Below are 16,185 nucleotides of genomic sequence, written 5' to 3' on the forward strand. Positions count from 1 at the left end.
ATACCAGCTAAATGGATAAAATGCAGCAAACTTAATAGTACTGTTTTGTAACTGCACCTATCTTAATAAGATCAGAAAGCCTACTGAAAAGTCCAAACAAGATATTTCCCTTTGTAATTAATGGAAAAATGATAAAGGGAAATGTCCCTATTTTTCCCACCTGGTTGGGCCTAATAAACTTTAGTCTAGTTTAGCTCGATTGTCTTCCGATTCAGGATGAGGACAGAGACGTTCAGCAAGATAATGTGAAGGTGAGTGTTTTACCAACATAAACTGATCCATATTGAATTCAACAAACAACACCAAGTCATATTTTTAAGTCTAAAAAAAGAGGTATATTTAACCAAAAGTCAAGGTCAGGAGGAAGTGCTAACCAGGAGTGTACCACCAATTTTACCATAACTAATTTTCTTCACCTTATCGGTTTGATTTGAAAATACTTTAATTAATGTAGAATGGATGATCAGTTTATTAAGGCTCTCTTCAAGTCTACTGCAAAACTACATAAGATTTTTTGTTATCTGCTGCTAAAAATAACGCTTCTGCTGAGACTTTGAGAACTTTTACTTTTTATTGTATAGCCCAGATGTTTGGGAAACATTATTGCTTCACATTAGAAAGTATAAGTTTTGTGAATTATGAATTTTTTTCAGCAATTTATTACTCTATAATTGCAGAGTTGAGCAGGTTTAAAAAGCATTCATTTGATTTCAGGATTGGCTTCTACAGAAAATGATCATTTGGCCTTTTTTTATTCAAAGTATTCTGACTTTAACATCATAATTCTGCCTTCTTTCTCTTCGAGTATTTTGGGGGGAAATAACATTTCTGAGATTTTGGTCAGAATTCTGGGGAAGAAAAGTTTGTGAAGTTTGAGATTAAATAATTCAAATTTACAATTCTAACTTGTATTTCAGAATTCAGCCCCCCCCCCAAAAACTTCTGATGTAAGTGTGGAAGAGCCCTTTAAGGATTGATAAATTGAAATGATAGACGTGTGCAAAGTGTTTTTAAGGCATTCTCAACTCTTAACACAATTAAAACATAGCTATAAAGTCAGAAATGGCAATTGCTAAAAGGTTTAACTAATCTGACTTAATCTACAAGGCAGCAAACCACAGTTAGCAAGTGTCAGTCTTTGTTTGTGTTATAAAATAAAATAGTGACAAAGTAAAATAGTAATCCCTGAAACAGAAATCGATGCTTTGGCTTTTTTAACTTTTGAAAGGGAAATATTTAAAAAAGAAAGTCATGAAAGAAAAGACAAATGACATCCAAACTAAACTTTATTGTAATAATATTAAGCCTTATTTTTCTTCAACAATAACCTATGTACATTATATCTCACCTTGAAATGCTAAATAACCCCATTTGTACATCGTATTTCTAACAAAAGCAATCAGATATTGACGAGATTATGCAACATAATTTAAGAGATTAAGATCAGCAAAATGCTTATTGAACAGGTCTTCTGTCTGTGGAAGACACTTTAGGTGAAGAACGTGATCTCTTTTTGTGTGCGGAGGTAGGGGAGGAAGGCCGAAAGGCAGTGCTGGTGGGGGAGTCCGGAGGCGTTGAGTTTGCTCTGGTGGGGCTGCTGCTGGGGGAGCCACGAGGTGATGAGTACGGAGAGAGCGCCTGGAGCATGCGGCCGCTTCGCTCCTGTATTACATGCTGAAATCAGAGGAAGAGTAGCTTCACACAATGTTTGTTGCACATAATATATTATATTATGGCCCACATTTCCTGTGTTTGTTTTCAGTTATGACCCGTGAAGATGTCTTTTTATAATTAAAGCTCAGAGTAGACAGGTTCTTTAAATCACTGTTTCTTTTAAGTATGTCAACTGAAAATTAATTATGGGGGTTTCTGCATGAAATTTTATCTGATCTGTCGTACCAAAACAATAACTTGTCACTTCAAAAATATGTTGACTTCAAATGTTAACAAACTTCCTCTCAATTGGGTACTTAATGTATTTTGCAGACAAGAGAATATAAAAGTAAAGCACACCCATGCTCCATCTGGACCAAAAAGTTCCAGGAAATTGCCGATGAATTCTCGTGACTTCTCCTCCCATTTGTGAATTAGGTCCTGGCTCTTCTCCTCCACCCTGTTGACAAAATGTTTCGACTTTTCCTCAACAGTTCGGACCGTCTCCTTCATCTTGTCCACTTGGTTCTGGAGTCGATACGTATTCTCCTGTGAAGACAGGGAAACCCCATTGTTTTTCTTTCTTTTTTTTTTGACAGCTTGTCTCTAAGTTTCATTTTTCTCACCTTGATGAACCCAACATTGAGCTCCCTGGCTGTGTAGCCTCTTTGCAGGTTTCGCCTGACATAGATGTCATAATCTCGGACGATGCGAGTGATCAGATCAGACGTAGAGATGCCTTCTGTCCTCTCAGTGGCAACAAACATTCCTTTTATAAAAATTAAAAATCAGAGAGTACCTGTGATAGAAGCAGCACCATCAAAAAGGGTTTGTTTGAATCCCCACCTGCTTCCTTGATGTGCTTATAAACGTCTTCTGATCCAGCAGAGGTGTATGGTATGTCATCATGGGCCACAAAGTCAATCTGTGGGCGTAGAGGGAGACTTTAAAAAACACTGATGTCTTTGTGTTTGTCGTATTTGAGATCTCAGCATCGGTTGACCTTGTGTTTCTTGAGAAACTCTGGGGTGAGGGTCCAAGGGGCGTCTCGCACCACCTCATCAACGTATCGGCAGTGCCTGAGGGCGTCGTAGCGTTCTTCTTCTGTCATCACCGTGTAGCCCTTTAACTTATGTGTAAGCTCATCACTGCACACTGGTGACACATACATTGTTTTTTTATTCAAACTTAAACAAGAACATCTGGAAAATGTATCGAGAGGTTTAGATTTTTTTTTTTCGTTGACTCATGGACATCACGTGGATCTCTACTTTTACAGTGGATCGTGGTGTTTCTGGGAGACTACATAAGATTGTTGGTGTTTAGATTATGTCACCTCCAACTATCAGGTGGGTGTTGGGGAACACGTTTTTGGCCTGCATCAGAGCTCGAGCGTGTCCCGAGTGGAAAAGATCAAATATTCCATCAGCGTAGACTCTCACTGGGCGATTAGCTATAAAATGAACAACATGGAATCACAATATTGTGATGGTCAGATCAAAATAGATTTGTGCTATCAGCCTGCCATAAAGTTCAACACATTCTTGAGAAGAGAGATTTTGATCATATAAAACCCCTTATCAATCATTATCCAGCTATAAACCATTACGTAATCTATACCATGTTACCTCTTCTTTTTAGCTGGTATCAGCTGATACTAGACACCAGACACGTAGCTACATACTGTTGATTAGCAATGAAAATGAAGATGTTGAAAAGCTCTACCTGGTGTTCCCTTCCGTGCTTGAGTAATTGTCAGTTTTTCATGGGGAACCTCGGACTTGAAGCCTGTTGGCTTAGCGTAGACCGCTGGCTCCCGCAGAGCCTGTACATAAGAATAGAAGGCGGACACAAAATTTCCAAAAAAGTTATTATCCTGCTCTGCATTTATTCAGGAAACACTTAAATTTAGCATCCTGCATAAATACAAAATACAAGCCTGCTCCCCTAGTGGGAGAAACTGCAAACTGTCTTATCTTGGAGATAACCTTAAGAAATTACTTGCTTTTTTTTAAAGATCTTCTAGTAGTTTTCTCCAAAAATTGTTACAGAACGGTACATTAATACTCTAAGTACCAACTGTTTTGTTTTGAACCCAAGTTTTATAGAATTTGAGAAAATGAAAAAAAAACTTACTTGGTTTTTAGATTAAATACAACATTTGTTTTGATCACACTGCTAAAAAACCACAGAACATTTTTTAACATATGAGGCAACTTGTACGTCTTTATGGCACGGACTTTGTATTATGAACGACTGCGTTGTACGTTTTCCCTTGAACTCATCTGATCCACAAGTCTTTGGTGCATCAGTTGTGGATTTTTAATATATAAAATAAGTACGACAAAATAAAATAAAAATTTCTTTTTTTTCCACAGCTATTCAAAACATAATTGCACACAATTGTGGTGAACTCTGTTACCTAAAATAAATAGTTTATTAATGCAATGGTTAAATGAGTTTTGCTGCATTTTTTACAAAATGTTTCAAAAAATGTCTGGCCCAGTGAAATTAAATTCCTGGCATGCAAGAGTATACTCCATGTTTGCTTTTGTTTAGTTTCAATGGTTTCCCTCTATGTGACAATCATTTAAGATGCTACGGCTACATTTCCTAATGATTAACCTACCCTCTGAGTGTGTCCTCTTCGGTTGGGTGCATTCTGTAGCTGTTGAGCATTGTTCCCTCTGCTTCGCCTCCTTCTCGCCATTCTGAACACTGCGGTGACAGCTGACTGTCGCTCTGAACTTCACCTGCCACTCCTTTCCTAACCTGCGAGCAGAAAGGCTTTCTTAACATGGACTTCTTTTCAAATTAGAGCCCACCTCCTCCCCCAACCTATGTGACCCTGGTGACTGGATGTCCATGGGCAAAGTTCAAGCCACGCTAAATGTCTGCAGAAATACAGATTGCAATCAATAATGAGCTTTAAGAGAATTGCTGCTTTATGGTGTGTGTGGATCAATTGAAGAGTGAGAAAAAAATTTAAATCATTTTTGTAGGCAAATGTTTAAAAAATAAATAAAGTTAGGGAGCATTCAGATTTTATTTAAAAATGGTGAGTAACATTGAATGCTGAGGAAAGACAAATATAAAGAGCTCTAAAGCTTGTGGAGCAACAAAGACAAATTATTCTTGCGGTTGATGAAAGTTTCCCTTTAGTACCAGAAATACATTTTGCAATACACAAAAGAACAACATAAATCTTTTGTAATTATTAAAGCATTCATGTTTTAAAACTATATGCTGCTAGTTTAAAATAGCAGAGCAGTTGAATGACTTGGTTGTACTATTAGGAGTCTTGAGTTTAATTTTCACCATTACAAACAATCAAACTTATAAAGTATTCACAACTGCCCTTATGGGTGGATACAGGCTGTCTATTGGAACAAAAATTGGGCAAACCCATGCTGTGGATGCAGATGACCAGCACAAAAAAATCAATGTCATATAGACCACTATCCTACGGGCATACTGCAGGTGACAGGTCATGCTAAACACTCGAACAACACAAAAGGGTAAATAAGGGTGAAGTAGGTGAGACTCAGGCATTTTGTGTAGATTTTTCACATTTTCACCCCCCCAAATCCTCCGGATCAGGGGTTCTCAAAGTGTGGCCCGGGGGCCAATGGCGGCCCGTGGGAAGGTTTTTGTGGCCCTCAATAAAAGAGAGCCAGAGCAGGTTTCTTTTGAGGAAAAATGTTACAAGTAGGTAAATGCAATGCTCAAATCATATGTTACAAATCATAAAAACTATGACAAATTTACTGTCAAGGAGCGCAACAATAAGCTCCAACGACTACATCGAGACTGTGCTGCACAGCACGTAATGTTTACAAAAATAGCTAAATCCAGTGAAGCTGTGAGAGACGCTAGCTAGTTTATAAAAAGAATGTATGCTGAAAGTAGCTTACATTGTTTGTCCAGAGCAAAAGAAATAGTTTGAAAAAATAAGTCAGTCCAACGATACAATTACTAGAGGAGTAGAAGATCTGGGCAGGAACCTCCGACAGCATCTGGGAAACATCTGGAGGGCCTGGTTAACCTTATAAATGACACTTGGTCATTAAAGTGATTAAAAACAACTTTTTCTGTTTATTCATTTTTTTTCACCAAAATTGGCCCCCAGTCTGAGCAAGGGGCCCGTTATTGCTCATTAAGTGATAAGTGCATGTTAAGGGCGTCCTGCGGGAACCTGCACATTCTTTGCGCGCAGCATTTGCACATGGTCAGAGTGTGCAGGTACGTGCACCTTACTAATGTCAAGAGTGCAGTATGAGGACAGCATCAACCATAAGTCATAAGTGTGCGTGCATCTTACATTAGCCTTACAAATATTTCACGATACTCCCACCTCACGCCCAACAATGATACGTTCCATTTTTCATGATGTCCGTTGAGGTGGCGGTATGAGCCTCAAGAGAACTGAATGATAAACCTGCGCTCCCCTTAAGATGTGGCTTCTCTTCTCTATGACCCTCCATGGGCCAGGACAACCTGAAGATCCACAGCGCATTCGTACTGGTCAACCCCCACATGGACGCACGTAACTAAGGCTTAAACTGATACGCCTTTATCAGATACATTAGTCTTTGCAGTCTCTTTTTTTACAACTGCAGATCACAGTGTGATCTTTGCAGATTGCCGAGTTGCCTCTGAGGTCTCATCATATGTCAGGAAACTTCATACACAATTACTAAATGACTTGCAATGATTTGATGGATAAACAAAAGGTTTCAATTCAGTGCTTCTAAAATTAAACTGTTTAAAATGAATCATACCTGTATAAGTTATTTCAATAGGCCTTCTCAATTGTTGTCAAGAAGTTTTAAGGACCCACACTGGATGAAGCTCATTGCGCCCCCTGGGAAACAAACCCTGGTTTCCCTTTAGTAATTTATGCTGACAAAATAGAACCATAGACAAATTATAGTCAATTTACAGAATTTAGCTCAATTTAAATACATCATGGAGTTCGTGTTATGATTAACAATTAATTTAAATGAATTCACCTTGAAGTTTTTTCCACTTTTAGATGTTCAGGTCATTTCTGAGTATAGAGAACTTTTCAGTGGAGCTGACTCAGTTCTTCAGAAAGAGGATGTGTGCTGTCAGTCAGCCGTTTTTGCTTTGTTGTGTCCTAAAACTAAATGATTTGTGTTATTTTTACTATCAACTATATCCCATTCTAATTAAAACCGTTTGCTGCAAAATAAATATGTGATTTAACATTGAGCCCTTGCAAGAACAAATCTCAGCACCAGCTGCAAAAGCCTTTGGTTGGACTATTTATTCCTATTTAAATTCTGTTTTAAAATTCTAAAGTAACTTATAAATACTGTGCAAGTTGTACATAAAATGTTTAAAAAAATTTTAAAGGAAAAATTCCTTCGAATAGTTGTTACTTGTCTGGATAAATCTCTTTTCCCTGCAACATTCTTGAGTTATTCTTGATTTTCAATTCATACTTAACTGAGGATTTAACAAACACTGATGGGTTTGAGAATTCCTTAAATTAGAGACACAATACAATGTGCAACCATCACATAAATAACTGGTTTAAGTCCTGGGAAACAGGACCCACACATTAGGGACTTTTACCTGTGAACACACTAACCTGGGGTGAGGGGCGTGGTTATCCTTGTGCTAGCATGCAGGGCGGGAGCTTTTTTTCTTTTTAACTATTTCTCCTCTCACTTCCTGAATTGAGTGCTTCTCACATATATGGAAATACCAGCAGAGTTTAATCTGTGGACTTTTGTCACAACAATCCAAGGATAGCCCTTCACATAGAAGGTAAGTCTGATAACAGAGAAGGCGTTTAAAACCCTAACAATTAGAAAAATTATTGGTAAGAATTTGGTAAACATAACTGAAGAAGGAACCTGTTTGAGACTGACGATGAAACTTTAACAAATAAACAGTAAACTCTTGGTTCCATTTTACTCCATTGTTTCAATAAGGTGGGGCAAGTGAAAAACAGATTTTAGGTTCGTCTCTTGCCTAATCTAGGCTGTAAATGATCAATTTCTCTCATTCATAAATCATGATTAATTTCGTCGTACTCATGGTTAATAAGTAACCGAGTTGTTTTCTTTCTTTTTGTCTTGTACTGTTAAATTCTGCCCTTCACAGAAATGAAAATGACCATCTTTTGCTTCTTAGGATTCCCTTTAGTTGTTTTAAGTTGAAGGTCAAATTATGTTTTTATTTTTATGGTACAATTTTGAACTTGTCAACATGTTCCACAGTCTACAAAAAACCTGTAGGGGTGAATCATGTGGCAGTACCTGGCAGTCGCGTTGCTGATTTCAGTTCAGATAAACAAAGGTACGTAACTAAAGCACAGCACACAGGAATGTAAATGTGTCATTAATTTTTGCTAACGTTACCGCAGATAGCAAATAGTCACAATGTGTGAGTGTGAGTCACAGTGGTATGCTATTTGGATAATCAAAAATACCCAGTGACTTCTGACAGTAAGCTGATCACAAGAGAAGTGTACAGACAACCACAACCACAGAGCTGGAATGATTTTAGAAAAATGCACACAGAAGCCAAACGGCCATCAGTATGGTTACGCAGACCTCTCAGTTGCTGTGTGATAAGACCGTCCGCAATAAATACTTAAATGCAATGTGACTGCTGTTGTGCAAGGCAGCATCTCCACATGTCACTGCACGTCATGAGTGAACAGGAGGGGAAGGAACACAAACTGTGCATTTTATATTTTCACAAAATTAATTATTTTTTCTTATTAAAATCTCCTGTAACTTTGTGCTACATGTTAGTCATATAAATTACACATTTGGTTGTATTATTGTAATCCTGGTATATTTGTGCTGTGTAATATGTCTTTTGCTAAATGAACTATCTCCAGCTTTTGCACCATACATGGGTCAATCTCCTTCATACTAATCATTAGAAAGAAAAAAAGAACTAAACCACTGGCTTTTCTGATGAAAATATTGGTGATTTGGGTTTTTTGGATGCACCCTCAGTTGCATGAAACAGCTTTGAAGGTTTCAGCAATGCACAAGTTAAATTGTAAATGACTTTGCTCTGAATCTGATTTTCTTTCCATCATCTGTAGCTCAGACGTGCGACTCGTTCAAATCCCTGACCATTCTGCACACAATTCACGGCACTAATGTAAAAGTTCGGCTGTTGCTCTACACCAGGATAGATGGCGACTGTGGTTCCCTCCTGTCCCACACAAACCTGTCGGCACATCCTCAGCTCAACCTCTCACGGCCCACTGCCTTTGTTATTCATGGATATCGGCCCAGTGGCTCTCGGCCAGCATGGCTGAACCAAATCATAGAACTGCTGCTGGCGAGGAGCAACATTAATCTTGTAGTAGTGGACTGGAACCACGGCGCTGGTACGGTGAATTACTTGGCAGCAGTGAAGAACACGCAGAAAGTTGCAGAAAACCTTACAGCTTTCATTAACGTAATGCAGGTATGAAAAATATCCATTACTTCTAAAATTGATTTGCTGTTTTTTATAAGGACATGTCAGAAAAAGGATCATGGGTGATATAATCTGCTGTTGACATTCTCAGGACCACGGTGCCAATTTAAGCTCCATCCACTTGATCGGCGTCAGTCTTGGTGCTCATATATCAGGCTTTGTTGGTGCTAACTTTCATGGGCAGATTGGAAGAATTACAGGTAAGAGTCATGTTTGGGCATGATTCCACAACACTTTAACTTTGTATCAGTAACCACATGCACCAGAAGTCAGAATCTTGTTTATCTGGCATTGCAGATCAAACATTTCACTTGCTGCATGAAATGAAATGGAGCAGATGCATGCTTTTCCTGCATTTTTTTACGTATTAAGGTCCCACTCCAGTCATCTTTTGATCTATTGTAAAAGCTTTACCAGTGGTCTTTTAATTATGGTTATGCCGTTTTTAGCCAAAATCCAAAAACCTGAGTCTATTTCTAGGAAATATTTTCTGCAGGGCAGTAGGAGTTCAACAGAAATTGCAGCTAAGTTGTGGCCGTGACTGTGACGTTGATTAAGCCTCCACTGATATCCCATCATCCCTTTGTTTACACTCTCTCGGATTTGGAAATGATTTATTTCAATTATAGCAGAAATAAAACAAAAACAAGACAAACAGAAATGTAGATATATTAAAGGATATGTCTTCTGTTAGCCAATGCCAGGTTTTTCCTAAAGTTTATCAATGTGATGCTTGCAGGGCTTGATGCTGCTGGACCCACGTTCACTGGTCTTTTACCAGAGGAGCGGCTGGACCCTACAGATGCACAATTTGTAGATGTGCTTCACACAGACATAGATTGTAAAATTCCTTCTTTTTTTTTGCTTAAAACATATATGTTTAACCATATTTTTGTTGCTTTAAAGTTTTTGTTATTGTGTTTTTAGCCTTAGGCTTCAGAGAAACTTTAGGTCACATTGACTTTTATGCTAATGGAGGAGCAGATCAGCCTAACTGCCCCAAGACCATCTTCTCTGGTGAGGTGGATAGGCTTGAGTTACAAGTTACCACATAAAGAGCTGACGTTACTTCTGTTCCACCATTTCATAGTGATTATTTCCTTTTACAGGAGAATACTACTTCAAATGTGATCATCAAAGATCGGTGAATCTTTTCATGGACACTATAAATGGAACCTGTTCCAGCAGGGTCTACCCCTGCCTCTCCTATAAAGACTATCTGGATGGGAAATGTTTAAAATGTGACGGTTTTGGCAACATGGGGTGTCCTCTTTTTGGTAAGTGGTTTAAAAACAACATACTTTGTTAATTTGCTTATTTTTATTTGTAAAAAAAAAAAAACATAAAACAAACTTTTTTAATGTGTGTACCGGTAAAACAAAAGTTCTCTTTGATTGTGATGTACTTTTTTTTTTTAAGTTCCAAACCCATAAGTATTTTAAAGTAATCAGTTGGATTAATTTGTTATTTTGTGTCCAAATATCTCATTTTAACATTATATTTGCATGTTTATTTGTGTTTTACCCGATTCCAGGTTATGATTCCATAAAGTGGAAAGATTATTTACCACAACCTAATCATGCAAAATATTACTTCTCAACAAACGGAGGGTCACCATACTGCAGTAAGTTCTGAAAAAGAGCTTCATTTCAATTTACCTGAAATCTGTTTTCATTCAAAGTAACTCAAGGTGATCATCTCAATCCTGATTTTGGCTGTGCTGTCATCTAGTGGTGACTTGTTTTCTTTTTTTTTGTAGCATAAAAAGAATATCTTTATGTTAATCTGACAAAGAAATAAAGTTAAACTATTGTTTCCTATCAGTTGGACACAAGGAGAGCTTTTGCCAGACAAAATAGTCATAACTTCACATTAATTCTTTAAAAGTAGAGTTTTCGTGTAGAATATTCAAACAAGTAAACGTGTGCTTCAGTTTAATGTTTCTAGTTTATTATAGCACATTGAAAACCATAAATGATTTTATTTTTTTTAAGAACTGCCATAACTTCTAAATTGTATGATTTTTATAAAAACATGTGTGCACATCAGTTGCCATAACGTGGAATTGCATAAATGGGCCACCTCTCACAATACATTTTCTATGAGAAGAAACAATAAACTTGAATGTTCTCTCTATTTCAGAGACAAACTTTAAGGTAGATGTAATTGTCTGGAACACGGAAACACAGATGGGGTACATTACTGTCAAACTGTATGGTGACAGTGAAGAAGCAGTGGCCATCATTAAGCAGTAAGTTCACTTACATGAAGGGTTTTTTAAGGTCTGTTCCTATGGTTTTTTTTATTTTTTGTTTGTTTTAACCAGTAAAACACTAGAGTTCAAGAAGTACAAAGAGACTACACTGTTGGCTGGGTTTGACCGAGACATTTCATCATTGAAGAAAGTGTCTGTTAAGTTCCACACTGGTAAATCTCTCCAGCCCAAACATAAACTCCGGATCCTGAGACTCCGCCTCACACCCCTGGATCGCACAGAGAAGTATGTGGCGCATGGCGATTTGAACTCCACTCATAGCGTTCCTGTTTTGGATCTTGTGAGTGTGACTCTGAACATTTTTTTTATCTCTTTCAGGCCTCTGTGTCGATATGATATTCTTCTGGATGAGGACAAAGAGGTGAGCTTCATGCCTGTTCAATGTGGAGATGCTACATTCTGATTGAGCTCATCTCTTCGCCGATGTCAAAACTGAGAAGTGCAGGGCTCCACATTCAAAAGAAGAGCCTCTGGCATTTTACACGAATGATCCCCATTTCTGCAAAGTGAATGTATATAATGTAAATACCTTTTTTAAAGGAAAAAAATGTTGTAAATACACTCAGCAGTCACTTTACCAGTTCTTTGTAGTCCTTTGCAAAAAGCAAGTCCAATCAATCATGGCGGAATCTCTTCCACTCTACACTTAAAAACACCCTAGCTGGAAAAAAGTTCTGGGTCCAAATCTTCATGCTTCACTTCCCTCCAAGCACTCCTCCAATTCAAAACATGCTTGATTAATTTAAAAAAAACACAAATATTTTATGGAATGACCACCTCTTCAAATCTTAAATTGATGATCGATTATAACATTGAATGAAGGTATCGTCTGTGTGTGTGGCGCACTCATCAGAAAGGGATCAGGAAGTTTCATATGTGTCCTGCACACCACACTAAGTGTTCCCTAAAGCCTATGCAAATGAGCACTTAGCATTTTCATAGACATATAATGTAAAGACCCAGACAGAATGGCATGTGTGTTAACTGAGGGGCCGAGTGTCTAGTTGATATGTACAGATGATAAATGTGTGGGTTTTGTTACAGGATGTTGCTTTGCAGAGTTTCCTCAAAATAAAAACAATTCAGACTCAAGCAAATTCATATTTTTTTATTTCATTATACTCCTTCACATTTGCATTCAATAAAAAGCTTCTTTAAATAAATAACCCGCTGTTTCTTTTTCTTCCTCTAAGTGTGATAAAAGTTTACGTCTGTTCTCTTCTACAAAAAATGTTTTTGCTTCATTATTTTCTTCTGCTTGGAATTTTTTCTATTTATTTTATTTTTTTATGAAAGATCCTGAAAGGAGTCCCTTGATGCTCCCCTGAGCCTAAAGTTTAGTATGTGATGATGAGATGCAATATCCATATCAAGAGGAAGCAGTTTGTTGGAGCCTTTCAGGCTGAGTCACATCAAGCTGGGCCTCATCTTCTAGCAGTAAATAGTTCTTCTGGTCGGCTCACTCCATAATCCGACGAGTTTCCAACCTCCCACCGTTATTTTTCTCCACTTTAGCGGATACTTTATCACCAGAAAGAAGTGGGAATATTTGTTTAAAAACTTGCACAGAAACATCCATCAAGTAAGTTCATGAAATGTCTGTTTTCACTTCAGAATTCCTTTTCTTTGATGGCTTCCTTTTGCTTATTTGGACATGTGCTTCTTGATACGCTGAATTTCCATCTTAAATAAAAATTGGATTTATTTATAAATGTTCTGATGTAACATGTTACAAGTTAAACAAAACTCCTACCAAAGGCATCTTCTTTACCTGCAAAGTTAGGCGAATCCTCTTCTCCTCATCAAGTTCATTCATTAACAGTTTAATTTCTTTGCTGGAATGTAAAATAGTGTTAAATTAATGAAGCAAAGAAAATTCCACTTATAAATTGATTCTTTCCTCCCCCTTAATAGTCAAAGCATCTTTTTTCTTCCCCCTTAATGGTCAAAGCATCTGGTAGAAAAATATCAATTTATTTGAGCGTGAAAATGCTGAAAAAATGCACAACTGATGAAGGTCATGTCTCCTTTTCTTTGGTTCCCTGTTTAAGTGCTGTTTAAAAATGGAAGCTTAGAAAAAGAATCTTAGACATACTTGTGCTGGCTCTTCATCTGTTCGAACTGGTCTCGCAGGTCTCTCAGCTCTGTCTGTAACCGTTCCAGGTTCGGTGAGTGGCCATTAGGGTTTCTACAGTTCTGGGAAGCTGAGTTCTGACTCGGTGGAAGTGCTGAATGGAGCACAGAAGAGAGAGCCTTTGGCAGCAGAGAAGAGAAAGACTGCGTGGCCACGCTCGCAGGTTCTGCAGCCTTTTAAAAGAAAAAATAAACTAATTACAATAACAAAATTAAACCTTTTTTTTTTAAACTCTGCGTTGACAAGTTTTCCGTGTTCTTTTGATGCATTATTGAGTAAATGAACTCACTTTGTTGCTTCGTTGTTGTTTTTTTTATAGACCATGTGTTGGAATTTTAGCTACAATTTCTCTAAAAACAACAAAATTTTATAAAAAGTGATACATTCCAACAATTTAAAGTCTAAGATGAAACTTTTTCTAAAGGAGACCTTATCATTATAATGTGAGCATAACTTTCCAGTATTTTGTGTTGAAGCAACACTTTTTGGTAATAAATCTTCTGTTTGAGAGCTTGTTTATTTCCATTTTAAATGTTGCCACATTTGCGAGGAGAACATATTTGTGGGATGATCAACAGAGTTGAGTTAGTGGGTTTTTCCCATGAGAAATCTATTAAAAAGAAAGAATAAGCAGGATTTTCGAACAATAGAAGGGTTACTGCCGTGTAAGAAATACAATTACGGCACAAAACACAAGGGTTCCTGTGTTTTGGAGCTGTTTATTCACACCTATCTAAAGTCCATATTTTAATGCATGACACATCTCTGTTTTTTGGCACTAAACTATATAAAGACATCCTGATCAGTTCCTCTTCTGTAGCATATGTTGGGGGAAGGCAGGAAACCCCAAAAAGTTTAAAAAAGACGGATAGACAAATACTCTTCTACTTGAATTGGGATTTTTGTGAAAACACCTCAGATATTCTCATTACATTTTATGGACATGACTGTGGAATGGACAAGATGGGAAAAGATTTACCTCTATAAAAATTTGACCAGTTCCACCCGAGTACTTTTCAGACCAATTAATTAATTGTAGTTTTCATATAGGAGCTGGTTACAAATGTGACTGAGTTTTTATTGGCCCCCATTTTAAAGAGCTAAAACTTTTGACATCAGGATACAACTTGGTTAATGAGTGCTTTTGGTCTTCATAAGTGAAAATTCATTGATGTCAATCATAGAATACTCGGGGATTAGATGGATATACAGTAACTTACTGAAGTACCCTACTTCCAACTAGCTGTTAATTCTTGCAAGAAATGCATCTCTTTGAATCTGACCTTCAGTGCAGAGCTGTTCAGACTTGTTCCTTGAGAGCTTTCTTGGTGAGATGAAGAGTTTATATCTTGATAATGTTTCTCCTGCCTTTTTTCCTCCATCATAATCGCTACCTGTAAGTAAATGACGTTAAACTCACCTGAAATGTTTCTATTTTTATTTCATCTCCTCTAAATATATTTGTTTGTATTTTTGTGTATTTTATTTCAATATAAAACACTTCAAAATTCATCAAATGTAGGGTGTATTCAGACTGGGGAAACCGTTTGTTCCGGATTGGACCAAAGTTTGTTTTCTGTTGCATTATCTGTGTGAGTTTGCGTTTGTGTATAAGTTGCCACAAAAAAGTCAATATTATCCCAAGGACAGAGGAGGTATAGGAAGTACACACTTTTCAACCAGGGCCTCACATTAATACAATTCTTTTCTTGTGCAGTGCAATAGGGTGCCGTTACTTTACACTTTACACAAAAAGTGAACTGAGCTTCACATCTCAGCATGAGCTACCTGCTCACTCAGGTTCTCCACCTCAGACACAATTGAATCAAACTCTTCTGTGTCTTTGGAATAGGAAACGGAGAACAAATGTTAAAACACATCTTGCAGATTCCAGAGTTGATCAAATCCCAGACTGCAGATGGGGTGCTTCATGTTCACACTCGCCATCACACATACTTGCTCCTTTTTTTGGATCCCAAAGCTCGCACTTACATTTAGCAGACTGCAGCAATGTGTTTGGAAGGGTGTGTGTGTGTGGGGGTGTGGGGGGGTAGAATTTCATCAAGAGTGTAAACAGTCGCAAGGCTTACCAGGAATGAGTGCCGAGCTATAGTTGTCCATCGTGACAGTGAGGAATACAAGTGCAGACAATAAAAGACAAAAGAAACCTACAAAATCTCAGAGCAGAAATCAAACAACTTGATGACGCAGCAGATCATCCATCCTCAACATTGATCTGTTTATAGATAAGAAACTGAAACACTGTTTACCCCTCATGCCGCAGCAGTGAGGTATGTGTGACAGATACATCCAAAAGCAGCACTTCAACAGATTAAAGGATCACCCGGTGATTAGTAAAAGTTTCTCAGATTATTGACAGTTACACCAAAAGAGATCCAGAGTGTACGCTCACCTTGTTGTAGGAGGCTCAGGCACAAAATAGTCTGAGTCTGTCGTAACTGGACTCCTTTTGTAATCTTTTGTGGAGCATGTTTTGATGAGGAGTGGTTCTGGCAGAGCTAAGTTTAGATCAGGACAGAGGAGCTCCCCCCTCTCCCCTTAAATACCACCGGGGCACGATGAAGGGCATCTTTGGCTGACTGACGCCTCACAGGGTTCACATGAAGAAGACCCAATCATTTATATT

The 16,185-nt window shown here is 37.8% G+C and overlaps 3 protein-coding genes across 5 annotated transcripts; 1 reads left to right on the top strand and 2 right to left on the bottom strand.

The window, feature by feature from the left end:
* The first annotated feature begins 6 nt into the window (after positions 1 to 6).
* LOC101161914 (lipase member H) lies at positions 7 to 12,494 on the top strand. Of its 2 annotated transcripts, none has more exons than XM_011483480.3 (11): positions 7 to 251; positions 7,905 to 7,983; positions 8,747 to 9,117; positions 9,221 to 9,329; positions 9,869 to 9,970; positions 10,057 to 10,146; positions 10,239 to 10,406; positions 10,664 to 10,753; positions 11,272 to 11,380; positions 11,456 to 11,629; positions 11,723 to 12,494. In XM_011483480.3, the coding sequence occupies exons 2-11, from the start codon at positions 7,932 to 7,934 to the stop codon at positions 11,805 to 11,807; spliced, it is 1,350 nt and encodes a 449-aa protein (XP_011481782.1). In that variant the 5' UTR covers positions 7 to 251; positions 7,905 to 7,931; the 3' UTR covers positions 11,808 to 12,494. The 2 variants fall into 2 exon arrangements, with proteins under 2 accessions (XP_011481782.1, XP_004076472.1); XM_004076424.4 differs by lacking the exon at positions 7 to 251 and adding an exon at positions 7,328 to 7,449.
* LOC101162151 (choline-phosphate cytidylyltransferase B) lies at positions 1,269 to 4,458 on the bottom strand. The gene is made up of 8 exons (XM_023962174.1): positions 4,283 to 4,458; positions 3,379 to 3,478; positions 2,990 to 3,106; positions 2,657 to 2,808; positions 2,500 to 2,578; positions 2,280 to 2,422; positions 2,014 to 2,202; positions 1,269 to 1,674 (listed from the first exon to the last, which is right to left on the bottom strand). The coding sequence occupies exons 1-8, from the start codon at positions 4,361 to 4,363 to the stop codon at positions 1,456 to 1,458; spliced, it is 1,080 nt and encodes a 359-aa protein (XP_023817942.1). The 5' UTR covers positions 4,364 to 4,458; the 3' UTR covers positions 1,269 to 1,455.
* Positions 12,495 to 12,497: 3 nt separating the features above from the next.
* On the bottom strand, positions 12,498 to 16,077 carry LOC110016382 (SH3 domain-containing kinase-binding protein 1). Of its 2 annotated transcripts, XM_020708891.2 has the most exons (6): positions 15,952 to 16,073; positions 15,629 to 15,645; positions 14,822 to 14,932; positions 13,500 to 13,711; positions 13,176 to 13,239; positions 12,498 to 13,087 (listed from the first exon to the last, which is right to left on the bottom strand). In XM_020708891.2, exons 3-6 carry the CDS (start codon positions 14,921 to 14,923, stop codon positions 13,049 to 13,051), a joined length of 417 nt encoding a protein of 138 aa, XP_020564550.1. In that variant the 5' UTR covers positions 14,924 to 14,932; positions 15,629 to 15,645; positions 15,952 to 16,073; the 3' UTR covers positions 12,498 to 13,048. The 2 variants fall into 2 exon arrangements, with proteins under 2 accessions (XP_020564550.1, XP_020564549.1); XM_020708890.2 differs by lacking the exon at positions 15,629 to 15,645 and having other exon boundaries at positions 15,952 to 16,077.
* Positions 16,078 to 16,185: the final 108 nt, after the last annotated feature.

Source organism: Oryzias latipes, chromosome 14 (assembly GCF_002234675.1).
Source record: "Oryzias latipes chromosome 14, ASM223467v1".
Lineage (NCBI taxonomy): Eukaryota > Metazoa > Chordata > Actinopteri > Beloniformes > Adrianichthyidae > Oryzias > Oryzias latipes.